The 20,126-nt window shown below is 47.5% G+C and overlaps 6 protein-coding genes across 6 annotated transcripts; 5 read left to right on the forward strand and 1 right to left on the reverse strand.

The window, feature by feature from the left end:
• Positions 1–360: 360 nt before the first annotated feature.
• On the forward strand, positions 361–2,582 carry EDB93DRAFT_1128353 (glycoside hydrolase family 71 protein). The gene is made up of 7 exons (XM_041448832.1): positions 361–874; positions 928–987; positions 1,038–1,317; positions 1,365–1,610; positions 1,663–1,846; positions 1,900–2,054; positions 2,106–2,582. Exons 1-7 carry the CDS (start codon positions 468–470, stop codon positions 2,334–2,336), a joined length of 1,563 nt encoding a protein of 520 aa, XP_041310573.1. The 5' UTR covers positions 361–467; the 3' UTR covers positions 2,337–2,582.
• Positions 2,583–2,665: 83 nt separating this feature from the next.
• On the forward strand, positions 2,666–7,434 carry EDB93DRAFT_1319680 (P-loop containing nucleoside triphosphate hydrolase protein). The gene is made up of 13 exons (XM_041454886.1): positions 2,666–2,915; positions 2,966–3,028; positions 3,079–3,128; positions 3,179–3,599; positions 3,648–4,287; positions 4,340–5,062; positions 5,115–5,273; positions 5,326–5,498; positions 5,550–6,184; positions 6,272–6,362; positions 6,417–6,530; positions 6,584–6,824; positions 6,872–7,434. Exons 1-13 carry the CDS (start codon positions 2,718–2,720, stop codon positions 7,021–7,023), a joined length of 3,660 nt encoding a protein of 1,219 aa, XP_041310574.1. The 5' UTR covers positions 2,666–2,717; the 3' UTR covers positions 7,024–7,434.
• Positions 7,435–8,772: 1,338 nt separating this feature from the next.
• Positions 8,773–10,647, forward strand: EDB93DRAFT_54034 (kinase-like domain-containing protein). Its single transcript, XM_041456657.1, has 6 exons — positions 8,773–9,475; positions 9,534–9,620; positions 9,673–9,978; positions 10,030–10,155; positions 10,210–10,318; positions 10,371–10,647. Exons 1-6 carry the CDS (start codon positions 8,942–8,944, stop codon positions 10,532–10,534), a joined length of 1,326 nt encoding a protein of 441 aa, XP_041310575.1. The 5' UTR covers positions 8,773–8,941; the 3' UTR covers positions 10,535–10,647.
• A 92-nt stretch (positions 10,648–10,739) lies between these two features.
• On the reverse strand, positions 10,740–17,153 carry EDB93DRAFT_53969 (SEN1 N terminal-domain-containing protein). The gene is made up of 12 exons (XM_041456655.1): positions 16,728–17,153; positions 16,071–16,669; positions 15,698–16,020; positions 13,321–15,650; positions 13,066–13,275; positions 12,266–13,014; positions 12,179–12,216; positions 12,050–12,126; positions 11,537–12,003; positions 11,350–11,489; positions 10,919–11,296; positions 10,740–10,872 (listed from the first exon to the last, which is right to left on the reverse strand). Exons 1-12 carry the CDS (start codon positions 17,057–17,059, stop codon positions 10,858–10,860), a joined length of 5,658 nt encoding a protein of 1,885 aa, XP_041310576.1. The 5' UTR covers positions 17,060–17,153; the 3' UTR covers positions 10,740–10,857.
• EDB93DRAFT_1128391 (Translin) lies at positions 17,131–18,455 on the forward strand. The gene is made up of 7 exons (XM_041448833.1): positions 17,131–17,303; positions 17,371–17,461; positions 17,510–17,722; positions 17,783–17,862; positions 17,986–18,081; positions 18,135–18,207; positions 18,263–18,455. Exons 1-7 carry the CDS (start codon positions 17,241–17,243, stop codon positions 18,322–18,324), a joined length of 678 nt encoding a protein of 225 aa, XP_041310577.1. The 5' UTR covers positions 17,131–17,240; the 3' UTR covers positions 18,325–18,455.
• Positions 18,187–20,072, forward strand: EDB93DRAFT_53996 (SGF29 tudor-like domain-containing protein). The gene is made up of 8 exons (XM_041456656.1): positions 18,187–18,207; positions 18,263–18,672; positions 18,734–18,956; positions 19,006–19,079; positions 19,141–19,468; positions 19,517–19,564; positions 19,630–19,816; positions 19,866–20,072. The coding sequence occupies exons 2-8, from the start codon at positions 18,624–18,626 to the stop codon at positions 19,965–19,967; spliced, it is 1,011 nt and encodes a 336-aa protein (XP_041310578.1). The 5' UTR covers positions 18,187–18,207; positions 18,263–18,623; the 3' UTR covers positions 19,968–20,072.
• Positions 20,073–20,126: the final 54 nt, after the last annotated feature.

The raw sequence follows: 20,126 nt of genomic DNA on the forward strand, positions 1-20,126 counted from the left end.
TGCGCTCACAACCGTGCCTGGTGAAGAACTCAACGATAAAGACACAAATTAAATGCTTGGCCTAACGATGTCGTCGCACGTTGGGACTTAATGAGCCATCGCTATCGCCAATTCGCTCGAGTAAAAGTCCGGTCGTTCAACCGTATCCAAGTCGAAGTTTTTGAAGTTCGTGTGATGGACATTGCCGAGGTCACGTGATGCATCACATGGAACAATAAGCTTGGTGTAGCCGGGCGGACCGTTGTCATTGTTCTCAAGTTGTGCTCGTTTTGACGTTCTGTGTCCATTAAATAGGATCAAGCGCCGTATGTTAGTATATAATAGGAATGAGCCCAAACCTTTTTTCCCTCTAATCCCTTACCAGCATCCTTTAAATTGGACCCTGGCGGCTGCGCCGCAAACTCTTTATTAACCTTCAGGCTTCCACTCACTTCCTAACACTCGTTTGACTCGTGGTGTCACCAGCAATGCTCGTGCACTTTCCGCTCATTTTTCTTTCTTTTGTCGCTCTTTCCCTGGCTTCTCCCTTGGGGATTGGCCGACACATAAACCATTTTAACCACCAATTTTCACACAAACCCGCTGTACACCCTGTACTTGCCGTCAATTCGTCTGCCGCACCGCCGTCCAGCACGACGCCTACAAGTTCTTCTTTCACGGCAACTATGACAACGACTTCCCAGGCGCCCAGTAGTACAAGCCCCCCCTCTGTATCATCAAAATATGTTGTTGCACACTTCATGGTCGGAAATTCATACCCCTATACAGTGGATAATTGGCTTGCGGACATCTTGCTTGCGCATTCCAGTGGAATCGACGGCTTTGCTCTGAATGTAGGATCGGATTCTTGGCAGCCTTCGCAGGTCGCCAATGCGTAAGTCCCTATTTTTAACTCAGTAATAGACTCCTGATTCAGCAAATTCATAGTTACCAAGCAGCTCTCCAGTCTGGAACTGGATTCAAGCTTTTCATGTCCTTTGATATGACGTAAGTTGGTTATTCGGTTTAACTTCTTCAGCCAATCCTCACTCGTACAGGTCTTTGCCTTGTACCACAGCTTCCGATGCTGCAACTCTTCGTACTTACATAACTACCTATGCTGCGCACCCCAATCAGCTGCTTTACAATGGCCGCGTGATGGCCTCAACTTTCTCCGGCGAAACTTGCACTTTTGGACAGGGATCCGTCGCTTCTGGATGGTCTACTCAATTTGTGCAACAATTAACAGGATCTTCCGCAGTTCATTTTGTGCCATCATTTTTTGTCGATCCATCACAGTTCAATACCTACAATGGAGTGATTAATGGCATGTTCAACGTAGGTTCTTCCAGTATCACATTTTGCATAAAGTTAATTGTTATCAGTGGAATTCCGGATGGCCAATCCAAGTCACGACTTCATTTGTATCGTCCATACCTGGTCTACTCGGAGACATCAGCAGTGGTCTATCCTCCACCGTCAGCTCTCTATTGTCTAGTGTCATCGGGTCAACAAGTCCGGACGAGACATACATCTCGAGTTTGAGTGCAATGGGTGGCGGCCAAACGTACATGGCAGCTGTGTCTCCATGGTTTTTTACCCATTATGGTCCGTCAACTTACAATAAAAATGTGGGTCGCCTTTCCGTCGTATATGTTGCAGACACTCACAAAGGTCCTGTAGTGGATTTACCTCAGCGATGATCATTTATACGCTACTCGGTGGGAGTCATTGATCAAGATCCGCGACCAAGTAGATATAGTGCAAATCATTTCTTGGAACGATTACGGAGAGTCGCACTATATTGGTCCGATCGAGGGCGCCCAGCCCATGAGTCAAGCATGGGTTGATGGTAATGATCACACTGGTGTGTATTTTCTAGTCTGTGCAAACGATCCGATGGTAACTTAAGTTTTTTAGGCTGGCTCAATCTCACCTCCTACTACGCCTCAGCCTTCAAGACAGGATCATACTCTACTCCGGCCAAAGACCAGCTCATAATGTGGTCGCGGCCACATCCTGCCTCGGCTTCTGCGTCAAGCGACTCAGTTGGAAGACCAACCAATTACCAGATCGTATGTGCTTCGTTAATATCAGGGTGCTTATCTCAACTACGATAAATCTAGACTTCAGACAATGTCTGGGCTGTGGTCCTGGCAACCTCCCCTGCCACAGTCGTACTCTCGACATCTTCCAGTCAATCACAAACTTTTAACGTCCCGGCCGGCGTTTCGAAGTTAGCTGTACCCATCCAAGCAGGCGGGACCATGCATGGTACACTAACCCGAGGAGGGCAGACCGTCATTGATCTGCAGGCAACAGACTTCACTTTTGAGGCTAGCCCAAGCGACATATAACTTTAACGCCCTCGTCGTTGCCTCACCTTAGTTTCATATTCAGCATTCGCGATTTTCGACAAATTTTTGGCTGATGTGATCCAAAAGTATACCATCTGTAGCGTTCGTTCTATTCCCAAGCTTTGAGAGCATCTATCTCTTTCTACTATCTTCTGTTAGGCTAGTTACCATGTGCGCTGGTGTATACCATACTTATCTTGCTTGCAAGGGTTCTCTTTCTCATAATGCAATCATTTACGGCTAAAATATCGTGCGCCACTCATAGTCAGTGTGTAGGACTTCACAAGTATTAAAGTGACAGTCCGCCCCTGATTACATAACCGTTTTATCATCATCAAAAAAGTCTATGCTACAACTTTCACCAAGACAGCCTGACGCTTCATGGACCTTAAGCATGAGCGACACAATTCTAAGGCTCGCCGGTCTACAGCAGGCTCGAGGAAGAAGGGGAAGGTACGTCGTAAAAGCAACGGTATTGCCACTACAACCGATGCACTACCTGATCCCAACGCTGCGATCCTTGAATACAAATCACTCGAAGATAAGGAGCGCGACAGAAAAGAGAGGCTTGTGAAGGAGGTCTGTCCATCACATTTTTGAAGGCTAGAAGATGCTCATACAGGCCGAAGCTTGCAGCACAGTCAGAATCCAAAGTATCGAGACAGAAGCGAAAGAGGCTGGAAAAGTATGTTGTGCGTCAATCTCCTTACCTTCCAGAAGAGTCGTACAACGGTTCCCGTAGGAGAAAAAGCTAAGAAAAGAAGAGAGACTTGTAATTTTTGAGAAGCTAGCGTATGTCAAGCTTCTACATTTTATTGTCGCATCTCCACAGAGGTTTATAGCCAGACGCAAGCTCAAACTTCAAGCCTTGATCTTCAATCATCGTCTACTCTTGGTACAGGAGCTACCTCTACAGCTCGGGAACGCCAGGATAAGCTAGAAGACAAGGAAGTACGTCGTGCTATGGAGGGCCATCCCAATAAGCGTCGACGGCGCCATAACGATTTCACTATTCATGAATACGGAGATAGCGAGGGCGAATCTGACGCGATGGATGACTTTGTTGAGACAGCTGATCAGACACCACAGCATGATGAACATGAGGGTCCAGTGACGAAGGAGTTCTTTGATCCTACTTTGGCTTCGACAGTCTCGCAGCCAGCTTTATCCACTTTCGCTGTTGGTGGAGCGCTCAAACGGAATCCTGATGGTTCTGTTGTGGCGCCCCTAGTCGTGAATAAAAAGAATGGAAAGAGTCGAATGGTACGTGCGCCCTGACCGAGGAACTTTCGAACTGACATTTTCTCTCAGAAGGCCTCTTTTCCGAGCTGGAAAAGAAGGGTGCCACAGACAGAGATTTCAGAACAGGAATCAGAATCATCATTTGACAGCTCTGATTCGGCCTATGATACCGATGAAGAACAGCACAATGAAGATCGAGAAGAAAACATCTCGGCAGTAGGTTCAGATGAGGACGAAGAGTGTCCTCCACCTGCAAAGAAACGTCTTGGATTTAAGGACTGGGCCGTAAGACAGCTCAACACAGCAAAAGGTCATGTAATAACTGAAGGGACCCCATCGTTGCTCGAAATCGAGCACCCAGCCCCACCTCCATCTCAAAAACCAAAGTCAATGTCGTCACAGCCGAATTCAATGCGCGGTCCCCTGGGTGAAGACCTCAAGCTTCCTTCTACATCTTTTGCAGAACGCATGACGAAAACCCAAGAAACGTTTTCTGCGTCTTCTAGAAGCATCAAGTCGGTATCCGTTATTCGTCCCCTTGATATCCAGGAGTCGAGGATGCAGTTGCCTATCATTGCAGAAGAGCAGCCCATCATGGAAACCATCATGTTCAATCCAGTGGTAATTATCTGCGGTGAAACTGGTAGCGGAAAGACTACCCAGGTCCCACAATTTCTCTACGAAGCCGGTTTTGGCAATCCTACTGGAGGTTATTTTGCTCATACAAGTATATCTCATGATGACTGATACTGGTGACGCAGAAAACCCTGGAATGATAGGCGTTACGCAGCCAAGGCGAGTTGCGGCAATGTCAATGGCGTCTCGAGTGGCTCGTGAACTATCCTTGACCTCGTCCCGCGTGTCGTACCAGATCCGATACGATGCAACCGTGTCTCCTTCAACTACGATCAAGTTCATGACCGATGGGGTACTTTTGCGTGAACTTGCTACCGATTTCTTACTCTCAAAATATTCGGTGATTATCATCGACGAAGCGCATGAGCGTAGTATGAACACCGACATCTTGATCGGCGTCCTTAGTCGGGTAATCAAGCTACGTGAACAAATGTGGAAGGATGGCTCAGAGGGTATGAAACCACTACGGCTTATAATCATGTCGGCGACCCTACGCGTCGGCGACTTTGCAGAGAATCAGACGCTGTTCTCGTCGCCGCCTCCGGTTGTCAACGTTGATGCTCGCCAACACCCTGTAACAATACACTTCAATCGACGGACGTCTTCTGACTATGTGCGCGAAGCGGTCAAGAAAGCGGCCAAGATTCATGCTCGTTTGCCACCGGGAGGTATCCTCATATTCTTGACAGGGCAAAATGAAATTCTGGGCGTCTGCAAAAAGCTCGAGGCACGATATGGCAGAAAAGCTCTGGAAGCAAGAAAGAAGAGGAGACAAGTTATTCAAGCTTCTTCTGTTTTTGCAGAATCCGTTACCAGTGAAGCTCACTGTCCTATTACTCCGCTTCATGGTGAGGAATTTTAAGTGGTGGTCTAATCATTTATCTCAAAAGGAACTTGCAGCCGACATCGAGGTCGAGGATATCGAGTTTGGCGTTTACGAGCAGGAGTTAGCACTCGATGTGGACGGAGATCTTGCGGAGGAAGATCCTGAAGGCCTTGATAGTGACGACGAAGATGGGGTCAACGCTGAACTTGGCATCGATATCGAGGAGTGTGATGGTAATTTTTTTCTTATATTGATATTTGACAAGCTCAAGCAACACGGATCTAGTCCCAATGCATGTCGTCCCTCTGTATTCGCTCTTGCCGAGCGAGAAACAAATGCGAGTTTTTGATTCACCACCAACAGGCTATCGTTTGGTGGTAGTATCAACAAATGTTGCAGAGACCTCCCTTACAATACCAAATATACGTTATGTAATCGATTCTGGTCGAGCGAAAGAGGTACGAGCATTTCGATCGATAGTGAGAAGCATACTCTGACAGTGTATAAAGCGACATTATGATATGGCGAGCGGAATTCAGTCCTTCCAGGTCAGTTGGATCTCCAAGGCTTCCGCCGCCCAGCGAGCTGGTCGTGCTGGTCGTACAGGTCCAGGACACTGCTATAGACTCTATTCCTCTGCTCTTTATGAGCATTATTTCGAGTCTTTTTCACAGCCTGAAATCCTGCGCACGCCGATCGAGGGCGTCGTTTTGCAGATGAAAAGCATGAACATTGATGCAGTTGTCAACTTCCCTTTCCCAACCCCTCCAGATAGGCAGGTGTTGAAAAAGGCTGAGACGGTCCTGACTCGTCTTGGCGCGCTCAGTAGTACACCTCTCGTATCGCAAGCGGGGGTGTCTATGTCAACGATCGGGGGCCAAGTGACGCCTCTAGGGAAGGCAATGAGCTTGTTCCCGCTTTCCCCACGCTTCTCTCGAATGCTTGTTGGGAGTCAGCAACATGGTTGTTTACCTTATGTGATCTCGATTGTGGCAGCGATGTCGGTCGGTGACCCTTTTCTTCGCGAAGAGGGATTAGATGCCGATAGCGAGTCTGATGGTGACGATGAAGGACTGGGACACATCAAGAACGCTTCCGTTAGAGCGAAAGAGGCGATGAGGGCCCGTCGGCGGACATTCTTTGAGTCTCAGCAGGCTCGTCTTCCACCTGGTTGTCCAGCATTTTGCTAAACACTTGAGCAGATTCATGGCTCGCTGGGTAACTTCAATAGTGACATTTTCAGATTACTCTCGGTTGTCGGGGCCTACGAGTATTCCGGAGGGGGTCACCAGTTTTGTAAGGCCCACTTTGTAAGGCCAAAGGTATGTCTAATAGTCATGATATCCAGCTCGCAGCAAAATAATGAGAGACTATAGGCCATGGAAGAAATACACAAGCTGCGAGCACAACTAAGCAGCATTGCCGAAGCAAATTTTCAAAACGCTGAAGTCGGCTTTAACACAAACATTAAACCCCCCAACGACACTCAGGTAATCGGTGTCCTGTCATACCATTCTCCCATTGGTGACATCATTTTGTTCAGCTAAAAGCTATCCGTCAACTACTTGCTGCCGCCTTTATTGATCAAGTAGCGGTACGGAAAGATCTGATACAAAAAAACACTAGTGGGAAGCAGTTTTCAACTGCTAAAGGCGTCCCGTATGCGGCGGTGGGAGTGCCCGAGGATGTTTTCATCCACCCAACGTCTGTGCTTATGAATCGCCCTCCGCCAGACTATCTCGTCTTTTCTGAAGTAGTCCAAACATCACGGACCTGGATCAAAGGTCTGTTGCTGCCGCTGCGAATCTAATAAATGCTGACAAACGTCAAGGACTCACAATCATAAATCCTGCATGGCTGTCGAGTCTTGGAAAACAGAGTATGTGCACGTTTTCCAAGCCTTCCAAAAACAATGCCGGTGTCATGATGTCTATACCACGGTTTGGGCCAGATCAGTGGGAGCTGCCTCCTGTGAAGGTGTGATTGATATAAAACTGTATTATTCGATATGTATGCAATACGATCTAGACAGTACAGCCAATAGGCTTTATCGAGAAATCGCTGACATTGATGACGCCGTTGCTGAAGCTCAAGGCCCCTCCCTCCCACACAAATTTGAAAAGTCTTCATCGTTGGTCATGTGGCTAGCTATTGCAATTATGTTTGGCTTTGCAAAGCTTTTCGTGTTCTGAAGTATTCATGAGCGAACGTAACATGCCTGCACTTTGGGTTGTCAAGTTTTACCACACCTGTAGAACGGCGATTGATTATACCTCAGAGTCGCACTAATGATACGTTAATTAATATGCTCTCGGTAACTTGACGCGACCGTCTATGCGCATCGTAGACAAATACTCATCATAATCGATTGAGGTTGGGTGATGGTGCACTTCCAAGTTCCCACTTTGTGAAAGCCTTCTTGCGCGGGTGCAGTCAGGTGATCTATAGAACTTAGCCCTCAAGTGCAAAGTTCAAGTTGCATATCAATAACTTCTATCATGATTGGCCATCAATGCATACCCATCATATCCCGGTCAATTCTTCGTCTTTTTAACGTCATCATTCCGTCTGATGCTGTCGAAAATCGCTCGAAGATGTAGTTACACCACTCTGATCAACGCGAAGTAACCTTTTGCTCAACATAAATTACACACTACCGTGGCTTCGAGCTGTATTGAAACCGCAGGGACTATCTTCAGCAACCACCTTTACAGCAAGGACAATCAGCTTGAAATCCATGAGATACGAGGATACAAACAATATTTCATAGGACCTTCCGAAGAGACCTTTTTGCAAGCCCGATTACTCCGTGTCGACAACAGCTGCTTGGGGCCCCATGGGTGGAAAAGGAGGGGAGAAATAGCAGACGCGCTGTTTAATGTCATGCGATAAATCGATGGTGGCTGGCGTACTAGTCACCTACCAGTCAGCGTAAGGTTTCTCCTTGCCGCATCCTGTGTCCTTACCATTGCATTCGCTTGTAAAACAGGTCGACTATCAGTATGGTGAGCACCACAAGCAAATTGACTCATTCTCAAACTTTTGACTTTTGTCGATAATTCAACAAGGATAATGATATTATCCACTTAGGTGGAACAAGATCTGGTTTCACAAGCATACCTACAGTAAAGCTATGAAACATCTTCAAGCGAATGTCTTTCCACATGAAATTACATTCGCTCGCCGCTGGTATCAACCTCCCTAAGAGTTTGCTTGTATCTTGTTGGATTTTTTATCCTGTTTCGTGTCTTTCGAGTCATCATCAAGCATGCTGCACTTACACCTCGAGGGATGATAGAACACGTCCACAAACTGGGAGTTGCCGAGGACCATCGCCATCATCGCTGCACGGCTTGTGTCACAATATTACCCATTCTGAAAGGCCCGCGGCACGAATGAGAAATATCGATAACAGCGTCCAGCACTTGACCGGATGGTTATGCTATCGGTACTCATAGTACTCACATTCTTTCGGAGATGCAGGTTTCTGCGGTATCATGTTGTTTTGATAGTGCAAGTCTCATGGAACGCTTCGCAGTTGGTGATGTGTGCCAATTTACTGTTACAACGCGCTGATACTTAGTTAGGGCAGTGGATTATCCATTTGTGTGCCGATAATTGGCGTCTAACTGTGGCAGCAACATGCTTTGATCATTCCATATTGTAAGCTTCCACAAGTTCCACCCTCGTGCTAGTCGCCCTCGTAACTGACGCTAGATGTAGTGGCACAATTCGACCACCACACCTTACGCTATGGATGCTTTAAGACAATGAGAAACTCACATGCAAAGCTCATCATTTCATGAAGCGCTGTAGTCCTACCAGACAACATTTAAGCAGTACGTTCACTCGATGCCTTCTTCTCATCATTTCCTCCTTCTCCTCATAACTAGTCATTACTATGCTTCCTGGTGATCAACTCCGTCTAGGCCCAAAGGTTGCTCTGAATGTGATTACTCCTACATCTCTATCAGCACCCCGATTATCGACTGCTCTGCCCAACGTGCCTGGCATCAGGCCTCTCCCCATCCCTACCATATCTAATATCGCAGGGGATATCAACACAGCAGAACGGACTTTAAATTACCCTGACTCTGTGCGCCCTCCTCACCCCGAGCCGGCTAACCCTCCAGGCTTAGCAAAGCCTTCCACATCGCGACTCCCTCGGCGATCATATGTAAACGGCCCTTTTCGTGTTTGGCGTGGATTGTCAGCGGGCGGTTTCGCCACAACTGTAGCAGCCGAAGACGTAGCATCGGGCCGCTCGCTATGTCTCAAAGTTTTCAGGAAGGACAGACTTCAGTACACAGGCCGAAGTCTTCGGAGGGAGTTGGAAGTCTACAAGAGACTGGCATCGGAATATCGTCCTGCAAATATATTCCTTATGGAATTGGAAATGGCATTTCAGACGAGAAAAGACATCTATCTCGTCATGGTACGCGCTTCTCCCCTGTGTGCTTTTTGAGCTGTTTCAATTTATTGCAAATCTTCAGGACTTGATGGCCTACGATCTGACGTATTATATGCGCAATGAGTCTGAATACTGCATCGAGAATGCTCGTCGATGGAGTGCCCAACTAGTAAGTAGGTTTTGTTCTTAGTTTTCGATGTCTCACAGCTCCGACCTTGAAGGCACTGGGCATTAACGCTTTACACGACATGGGTATCATCCATCGTGATATTAAAGCGGAAAATGTTTTAATCGATATACAACAAAACGTGCGCATCACCGATTTCGGGCTCGGCTACTATATCAAAGAGCCAAGGCCCCTGAATCCATGGCGGGGTTATACATCAAGCGTTAAGGGGACTATTCATTGCATGGCGCCTGAAATTCTGCGCAACATGGAAAATCCAAATTCTATGAAGTACGGGGTGCCCGTGGACTGGTGGGCATTCGGATGCGTCTTGTACCAACTTATCTCGTTGGACCATAAGGTACGTGTTGCGTCTTACTTAGTCGCTATTTTACCGATACCATTTCACCAGGTGCTCTTTGATTCGGAGAACGCTACATTGGAGTATGTTTCCTGGCGCTCCGAGCATTATGGAACACTCGACTTGTTCCCAGCTTTCGATCAGCTTGATTCACTTGCGGCTGATTTGCTTGTAAGAGTAAGCTTTGTATTTTTTATGTGATAACGCTGTCGCTTACCTATACTGCGACAGTTGCTCCATCCCATCGTCCAACTACGATACGGGTTCCGACATGTCACAACTCACTCGTACTTCTTAAACGATGATGGCACGATGGAATTTGACGGGGCCTACTCTTCCGGTAGGTTAAACTGACTTTCTGCAGTGAACATCGTACTTAATTTTTTTTTTAGCTGTTAAGCGCGAAAAGTGGCCACAGATGTTGCCGAGCCTGCGGAATGAAAAGACCAGTGATGAAACAGCAAACGTCTTGTGCTGCATACCTCCTGGGTCATCGGGGTACGTTCCAAATGTAGATTGGAGGAAGCCCAGGCCGCAAGCCACACATTTCCCATGATGCCCCCAGCTTGTCATTATTTCATTGCAAATTTCTCCATGTCAAGTTTAACTCCACTGTGATTCCATTCTTTCTTGCTGCAAAGAATTCACATTGTTACATTACATGTACATTAGCGCTGTAGTTTTCTATGTTTTTGTTTACATACATATTTTACGCTTTTCCTTCCATTATTCGTTTATAATACAAGGGGTTGTTGGAACGGGTTTGGATACGTCGAAGGTTTCACTCTGTGATGATAGCTGGTTCGAAAGATTCACCAAAATATACAATAAGGGTCCATGATGTTGCTAGAGTAAAGTACGGGATATCCAAGTGATCGCTTATGGCTTTCCAGGCTGATAGATCATGAGCGCCGATCACCAAAAACCAAAGAAACATTACCTTGTTCTTCTTGGGTATAAAGATGCTACCTTTCTCCTTCTTGAACCGTTTCGGAGGTGGCTGCATTGTCCTGGTTTCTTGTGGTCCAGACGTGGAAGGTTCACCCTTCACACTCTCAGCCAAACGACGCTTCTGGCCAATATCCTTTGGAATCGTCAGGTTCGCAGGAGGATCTTTCATCGACGGTTGCTCTTCAATCGTCTGGGAAGGTTTGGAGGAGGGAGGTCGACGACTAGACTCAGTAAAGCTCTTGGGAGTGACCAGATCATCTGGTCTAGGCGGTAAAGTTACGACTGGCTGCTTCTTGGGTTTCGGTGGTGATGGAGGCCGGCGAACTGCGGGATTCACAGCTTGAGTAGTGAAAAAGCTAATATCCGCCTGTATCTCAAGTGAGTTTTGCTAGCGAAGGAGAATGTAAATGTCGGACCTACCTCTGTAAGTAATGACCTTTCGCGAGCGTCCTGTACGATTTTGCGCCAGTTCTCGTCGCTTCGCTCGAGAGTAGGCGCATGGCCCAGAATAAAGAGAGATGAACGTGCACGAGTTATGGCAACATTCATTCTCCGAACGTCTGAACGCCGTCAGCTGTTTGTTTGTATACAGATCAAAACATCATACCCGAGAGGAAACCGACAGATTGCACCCCGGGACCAGCACGGACACAAGAAAGGATGATAATATCCTTCTCCTGTCCCTGGAATCCATCGACAGTATGGAAGTGCACCCTGCCCTTAATATCTCTCCCAAATCGTTGTTCAAAAGCTCGCTGAAGCTCTAAGACTTGACCGCGGTACATGGAAACGATGCCAACGCGGAAGTCAAAGTCTACGTCGGAAAACTCCTTACACAAGCGTGCGTACAAGGCGAGGGCGACTTGGCTCTCCGTAGTGTTCTTTAGAGAATGACCAGTTGCGGAGGCTTCTTGCCCCCGGTTAACGTTGAAGAACCTGTATGTACCAAATTTAGGATGCAAATGCCACGGCTGCTTTGTTTTGACATCCATATCGGGGCCATCCAAGAGTCGGCCCTGGTAGAAGATCCTGCTAGGAAGACGACTGATATCAGGGTGCATGCGGTATTGGATGCTAAAAACTGTGAGCGCAGACTACTGGTGAGAGACGGAAGACATACCTGAGGAGTTGGACGGCATCCGGGCGATGTTTCTGAAGGCGCACGAAGAGCGATTGATTATACCGGTATTTACAGGCCTTCGATGATGATCAGCGCATATTCAGAAGGTATTACTGAAGCTCGGCTTACCTCCTGAGACAAAACTGTGGGGGGAAGTTGTTGTGGGTCTAGACAGGGCTCAGTTGGATGTCGGGAGTGCAAAGGCATATTACTGACCACCGACCATGATGCATCTCTGACAACGAAACTTCAATGGAATCAATGAGCTTAACTCGATGGACTGGGCCGCTTCGTCGATGATGACCATTTCGAAGTCAAGCTGTTCGAGCGTTTCATGCCCTGCACCTGACAAAGTACAACAAATGACATCTGCCTCTTGAAGAACCTCCATTCTGACGCGCCTCCGTATAGCATCGAGCGTCCTAGAATCCGATTTTTGTTGATCTTTCAACCGGTCAAACTGCTGCGTCAGCGTCATCCGTCGCGAGTTTAGTTTCTTGATTTCTTCCTCCAGGACCACCATCCGGGCATTATTGTCGCGAACAGAGGCCAGCTCATCCAACTTCTGCTGCTTGACCTGCTTGACCTGCTCGATTTCACTTCGTAGTACGTTTATTTCATTGTGGGCATCCTTGGAAGTGTTGGGAGCTTGACCATTGAGCTTTTGTTCTACCAAGTAATCAAGGGAAAATTCTTTCACGCTGATATCGATAGCCTTGTCTGTTCCAACCCGGACCACTTTGAGGGAACTTGCTTTCCGTTGAGGGCCTCTATATCCCTCTTTAAGACGGCCAGCAATTTCGTCAATGGCAGCATTGCTAGGTGCGCAGAGTAAGATTTTCTTCACGGGCTCTGAAGAGGTTGCGGTTTTTCCAACATGAATAGATGTCGCTGCGCGTGGACGCTTCTGAAGAAAAGCTTCCACAAGACCGCAGATGGTTGATGTTTTTCCAGTTCCAGGAGGTCTGCGAAGATTGTTCATTCGGGATTCCGGTCTGATGCCACATAAAACTTACCCTTGGATGAGCGCAAAACCATCTATCTTAAGCGACCCTATTATAGCTCGTGCTTGCGGCTCGTTGACATTGTATGCGGACATTGTGTCCTGTACCTCGCGCTGCTCAAGGGGTGGCATAACAGGCAGTTTTGGAGTCAATATCATCTGGAAGAGATCGTAGTGGGGCAATGCCACAAGAGCGCCATACTCCCGGTGAAGAGTGCTCAAGCTATTAAGCAATAAGCAGTTGTTGCAACACGAAAAAAAAACGCACCTAAAAACCTTCTTCAGGCTCCAAACAGTATTGATGTGCAGACCTATGTCGCCCATAGTGGAATGCACGAAGCAGCGAAGACCCATTTGCGATCCAAATGGTGTGGTCCTAAAACTCTGAACCTTCATCATGATCGACTTTTTGCCCTCAGGATGTCGGAGCAATACGACATCCGTCTCTCCCAACCGCCAGTCTTTCTGGACAGGCTCCGAAATGGTTGCATCAAAGTCCACGAAATCATCGGTGAAGTGCTTGGAGGTGAGTCTACAATCGTACACTGCTTGTACGTCTTCTTTAGACTGAACAATTTGAGACCAGCATTCTAAGAGTAATAAGGGCTCGAAAACTCGGAGATAGTGCTGATAGTCTTGGAAGGTGTCGGGAACATGACTCAACAATGCTTTTTGGCCAACCGTGGGAGGGTCAGGACCATCGTGATCGTAATTCCAAGATAGGAGGGTGCGATGCAGTCCGGTGGTGTCTGGTTTCAAGCGCAATGCCCGACGACGAGCATCTTCTCGACGGTGAAGACGCTCCATAGTCGCACTCTTGGCCTGGTTTTGAATGTCCAGTAACTTCACTTGCCGTCTTTCCATGGGCTTCTTGACTTTTGGTGACCGCTGGAATTTACCCAAGGCGACCAGACCACCCTGCGTGGCTTCAGCCTCAGATCCAGAATCACTGGAATATTCTGATGAAGCAGCAGAGGGGAGCGTTGGTGGGTTACTGACGCTCGCCGACGTACTTGTTGATGACCGCTGGAACTTGGGAAATGAGCCCTTCAAGATGTCGGGTTTGAGTTGGTCATTCTCAGCAGGTTTCCGAGGAACGGCATCGCTTTGCTTTCGTGTTGACGCCTGCGCCCTCTGTAGTAGGGGTTTCTGGGGTTTGGTAGGCCGAGCCTGCGGCGCGCGAACAACGGAGATGATTTCAATCTCCTTCTCCTCGAATGAGCTCAGTGCATCCTCTAATTGGGCTATTCGACTTGCGTCTAGTTTGGTCCTTGAAGTGTCAGATTGATTCTTGCGGGAAGCCTCGACATGCTTGTTCAGCTTGGCAAGGGTAGTTTCCAATGGAGGGATATCAGTTGTCCGAAAACATTCGAGAAGTGTCTGAAGCAGCGCAAAGGATTGATGTAGAAGCTCTTCATCAGAAAGCCGCAGCCACCGTGCAAGTTCTGTAAGCACCGGCTGCAGATCGCTCATCATGTTCTTCCCCATCCGGGAAAGTTTTCGAACCTTGCCTGTTAATAATGAGGATGATTCATCTGTGGCGGTGACGCTGGCAGATTCCATCACTCTCCACTGTGCTAGCAGATCTCTCCCGAATATGAGCGCATCTCGCATCCAAACCGTCATATCCGGAATTTCAAAGTACTCTGACCAGAGAGGCGTGCGTTTGAATATTACAGTGATGGACCGTGTCATCAAGTTCCACAGACGAGGTATTTGCGCTGCAGGCGCTTCTTTGTCTTTTGACCGCAGGAATGAGCCGTCGTGTAACAGTCCATCTGGACTGGAGCACAAGACCTCGATGACGTCGGTGAGACACTGCACTAGCGATTTAGAAAGGCTGCAGGCCTCCGGTACCTGTGGCGCGTAGTGAATGTATCGCTCCAGGAAACTGAAGATGCCCTCAAATGAAGAGTCTGGGAGATTGGAAAGAAGAGCGCGAAAGCAATCAATCCGAACGTCGACGTCAAATGCTTGGCCAACAAGCGTCTTCGCAGCCCCTTGGAGGTCTTCAATAGGAGACAGCATCAAGACCATCACATCACGTGCGACTCCAGGTCGACCCAAGACATCAAGAACGAATGATCTCTGGTTGTAGTTCGCTAGCTTGGATACTACATCGAGAAATCCGCTTCGAGAAATATCGAGGCATCGATTGATGGCATCAAAGGCCTGGGCATTTGGGCTCGAAAGAACAAGTTTGTAGGCGACTTTGTTCAAGAAGTCAATGTGAGAGAACTGGGCGATAATGGAAATGATGGCGACAACGCCATCTGTGTCATTTGCCTGTAGAGACTCATACGTCTTCTTCCACATTTGTTCTCTAATAGCACAGACGGGAAACACCTTCGTGCGTCCTGCTAAGAACTCGCAAGAGGTTGTGATAGATTTGGAAATTTCATTGGCATCCTGAGTCAAAGACGCCGTGATGAGCTCACGAGCAGCGCTGCGGACTTCTTTCCACTGCGAATTTGCGTACAAGCGACCAAAAGCCACCGAAATAAAAACTTCTGCATGAATGTCGAGTACGCTTGAAACTGCCATGCGACGTGACAACGTCTCGTCAGACTGAGTTTTCCGCACCTGAGCGGCTAGTAACTAGGAAAATTTAGTATAAGGTCGGATGGGAAGATATAAACACTGACTCGGACAGCGGAGTACATGATCGCTGGACGTGCTTCCTGAAACCGCTCGTGCTGTAATTCCTCACAAAGAAAATCCACAATTCTTGCTAGAACATCCCTATATATGGCAGAATCGGATATTGTTGCAAGATACTCCCCGAACCACGACAAGAACCATGGTTTCTCGCCAGCCAACTTGAGATCCCGTAGCATATCACTGAAGGAGGGGTTGTCCTTGATTGCATCGAAAACGACCTGAGGATACTCCGGACCCTCCCCTTGCCACAACTTATTTCCTAAACGCTTGAGCAAGAAGAGTAGACACTTTAAGATATCAGAAAAATCTAACTCCATATTTACTGGACAATCAATGCAACGAACGAAATCAACTCACGTTTCCCAATGTCGTGTAGATGGCCTGTCACGATTCTTCGATATCCAATTCCTCCAGATGATTTTGCGAGAACTTCTGTCGGGATATGTCGTAGAATTTGGCTGAATCCAGCCCAAAGTTCGCTCGAGTCGGAGGAGAATGAGTTCGATATGATACTGTCCGTCGTCGTCACTTCACCTTCGCGAGACAGCGTCAAAGCCCTTGTGACCGCCTGGAGCGCCAGCTCGTGTCCAGCAACAAACTGGTGTTCTAACATTGGGACTTGGGTGCTTTTGGTGATTTGCGCCTTCGCCCAATGTCTAACAGCAGAAGATTCATCCATTACGAGTACAAACAAACCAGGAGGAGGCGGATCCAGTGGCCAGGTTGAAATGGGTGGGCATGCGCGAATCAAGGGCAAGACGCGAGGGTCGCGAAAGACGCGCATATTTGAAACTATGTGGTATAACAGAGGTTGCGGAGGTGTCCGGCAAGCCGGTCTAGAGCTGTACAAGTCTATTCCAGTGCGTACGAGGGCCTCTACGACCACCGATAGTTCCCAGTCATCGAACTTGCTATAGAATGATTTGAGCACATCATCAGAGAATGCGCCAAAATAACTGCGGGGTGGTTGGTTGAAAACACGCGTTCTAAGCACTGTCTCGTTGAGACACTCACGTTGTCCGAGAGCTAGCCTTCACTTCCCCAAACCCCTTGATACACTGACAACATCCTGAGAGACAAGACTTCAACCTTCTTTTCCAATCATCCACTCTGGGACTTTCGTATGCAAAAAGCCTTAGTAGAAATGTGGCAGCGCCGATGGTGAGCTCGTTAGCGCGACTGCAAAACCAGTGGTAGGTATTATCAGATGAGAATGGTGGAATGTTCATCAAATACGCATATATCGGCTGAAGTATATCTTCTGTTCCGTCCACCGTATCCACGGGCGCGTCGCGAACTGAAGTAAGTAACGTCTTGACTTTGGAGATTTCGCCATCGGAGGTCATGAACGAAGTTCAGCGTTCAGGTTGGTAGTTGAATAAAATGTTTCTGGAGGAAAGTAGCAACCCCGTAAAGGCGGTCACGAGCATTAGGTATTTGCCGTGTTCATTGATATAAGTTGAGCCGATCAAAGTGAAAGTCTTCAACTCAGTACAATAACTTGTGGGCGCCTCATCATTACAACATATGGATTCTTGTGATGTAGAACGTCTCAACGAACTCTTGGAGCAAGATGTAGAACTGCGAGAGGTCCGCATATACTAATAATATGGAAAGTCGCTGATCACCGCTGACCTCTAAAACTTCCCCCTTCTAGAAAATCAAGGACCAAGTGACAGATCTAGATAAGAAGACTCGCAATATGGTCGGGATTCTCAATAAAATCCATTCCACACCTCCAGAGTCAAGTTGTACCATTGTTAAGTCTTTAAGCTGATTGCTGATGCCTGTCTTAGTTCCAGCTCTCCTTGATAGTGTGCGCCCAATTTTGCACAGTTGTCAGGCCACCAGTGCCGCAATGGCTGCACTCATCCCTCCCAGCCAGTTCTGGCGATGGAAGGAAATGTGGTCCAACTCTTTGCGCACTGCCATCTTTTCAGCTGCCTTGGTCGAATTTCTTTCAACAGGGAAACTCATTTCCCTCCCAGAGGTCTGCTATATTCTAGGGAGTAAGCATTGTGTTCCTATCTGTGGTGTGTGCATAGTAACTATCATGTCTCGGACTCCAGTCAAAGATGAATGGAAAGGCCGATTTGCACTACCCGTCGAAGATTATCTTCACGGTCTGATAAGCCTTGTCAACGAGTTGGTAAGTCAGATAATGTTAAACTGAATGCATTCTGTTGTCGTTTTCTTGCAGCAGGTTTCTCCGATAGCTTGCAATCTTTTGCCGTTGCGACACGTTCAACTCACTCATCATTGTCCTGTATAGTCTCGTCTCGCTGTAAACGCAGTGACCCTTGGAAACTTTGAAGCACCTATTCAGATATCTATCTTTGTGAAGGATCTATTCGCCGGATTTTCGATGGTTAGTTTCAAATGTATAATTGGAGTAGCTCGAATGAATTTTATGGTGTCCAGCTGAATCTAAAGAATGACACGCTCCGGCGACGTTTTGATAGTTTGAAATATGATCTCAAGAAAATAGAAGAAGGTGGGCTCACTGTGTGCGGGATGTATACCACAGTCTTTGACTGCCTTTTATTCAGTGGTATACGATGTCTCACTCCGGAAATTAGCACCTCCCCCACAGGAAGGACGTCAAATCTAAAGCAGTTGTAGTTGTAATGTAACAACGTTCGACGACATCGTGTTGTGTTCGCAATATCAATATTTGAATACTCCAGTAAAAAAAAATGTACTAGTAGACGACCCACTTAAAAGACTCGAAATTGACGTGATGGCGGGGTGGCAGGGGCCCTTGGTCATTCTCTGCGACACATGTTCAAGTTTGTATTCCGAGTCACCATCTCCAATCCATGTCTTCATAGCCTTTCGTTCCACTTCGTATATAAACTCGCTTAGAAATACTCGCTAACGACTATTATCTGCTAGCTGAACTCACCAAGAATGGATAGAAGGCGTTTACCCGGGCCAACGCGACCTGCATCCACAGAAGGTATGTTCTCACGCTCAATTCATCGTCCTTCGAACGGTGCGGTCTGCTCACTTAACATCAGAGGTAGATTACTGGTCGCATGCATCTAAGTCATTGGTATCACTCTCCAATATTTATGCCAACTCTGGCAGCCTCGAAACTATCGGGCGCGTCAACAGACTGATATCCGCATGGCCGACCGATGACGTCCTTCCGGCCGAAGGGTATGATAACTTGAAAACCAATTACAAACGGCTGTCTTCAGCTTTGAAAGATGTTCGACACATTAGTGAGGAGGAGGTCAAGTACGCTGACTTCTCAGTCTTCCCGTAAAGTATCACATATTTTTCCCAGGGCTATTGATAGTGTTCTCGACAAACTCAGCGTCTTGATAGCTCTTCGAAACGCACCCGAGTTACCCTCACAAGGTACTCTTGTGATTTCCCCCCAATCTTTAGATACTTGCTCAGCCAAATACATTTTATCCAGAGAAGCGAAACAAGCGTCCAAGGCCTCCATCACCTAGTACTGCCACGGCTATGTCGGTTACGCCACCCCTGATATCTGCCACGCGGCCTATGACAGCTCAAGCAACGTCTTCGCGGAGCTCGACAGGCCCTTCTCCCGCTATCCCATTTTCGAGAGAGCCAAAGGCTCGCAGAGAAGCTCTTGCGAAGCAGCTGCCATTACAAGAAGGACGAAAAGTTGCGTTTCACCCACCTGCGGGGAAAGCAGCTGACGGCAGCACCGCTGACGCCGATGAAAACACATGGATCTTGGCCGTTATCACAAAGTGTATAAATCAGGATAAGAATCGGCGAGTCTCGCTTTAAGGGGAGTATTTTTAAGCCTTATCCTTTATCAGATATGAAGTGCAAGACGTTGAACCTCAAGAAGACGGACAGCCTGGACAGTAAGTATTTATTTTCTATTATCATCACACAGAACAGACCATTCGATATCGAACACCATCCTCAGATGCTATAACACAACCCTCCGAGCCATTATACCGCTACCGGATCCGAATGCCGCTTCAACAAGTGCCGCGCATTTGAATGCATATCAGGAATTCCCTGCTGGTTCAACGGTCATGGCGCTCTATCCTGACACGAGCTGCTTTTACAGAGCTGAGGTTATATCCCCCCCGAGGGACGTGCAAGGACGTGTAAGATACACATTTTTACTGTGTTCACGGGGCTCATTCAACTTATCAGGGAGTGTCCATTGCATCGTACTACCAGCTCAAGTTTGAGGATGATGACGACCAAGAGCATTCTGTCGCTGCGCAGTGGGTTGTTGAGTGGCCTGGATCATGACTTTATCACATGTTGCGGCATTAAGTATTTCTATTTACTATGATTTCTCGAAGGTTCCTAGGCAGTCTGGCAGGTAATGGAAACCGGGTCTAGTTCGACTCTGCATGTGTCCGGGACCCCAGACACTCGTGACCTATGACGCGTTTTGTGGCGAACTTT

Source organism: Suillus bovinus, assembly GCF_016758785.1.
Source record: "Suillus bovinus strain UH-Sbo-P2 chromosome Unknown EDB93scaffold_10, whole genome shotgun sequence".
In the NCBI taxonomy this organism is placed as follows: Eukaryota; Fungi; Basidiomycota; class Agaricomycetes; order Boletales; family Suillaceae; genus Suillus; species Suillus bovinus.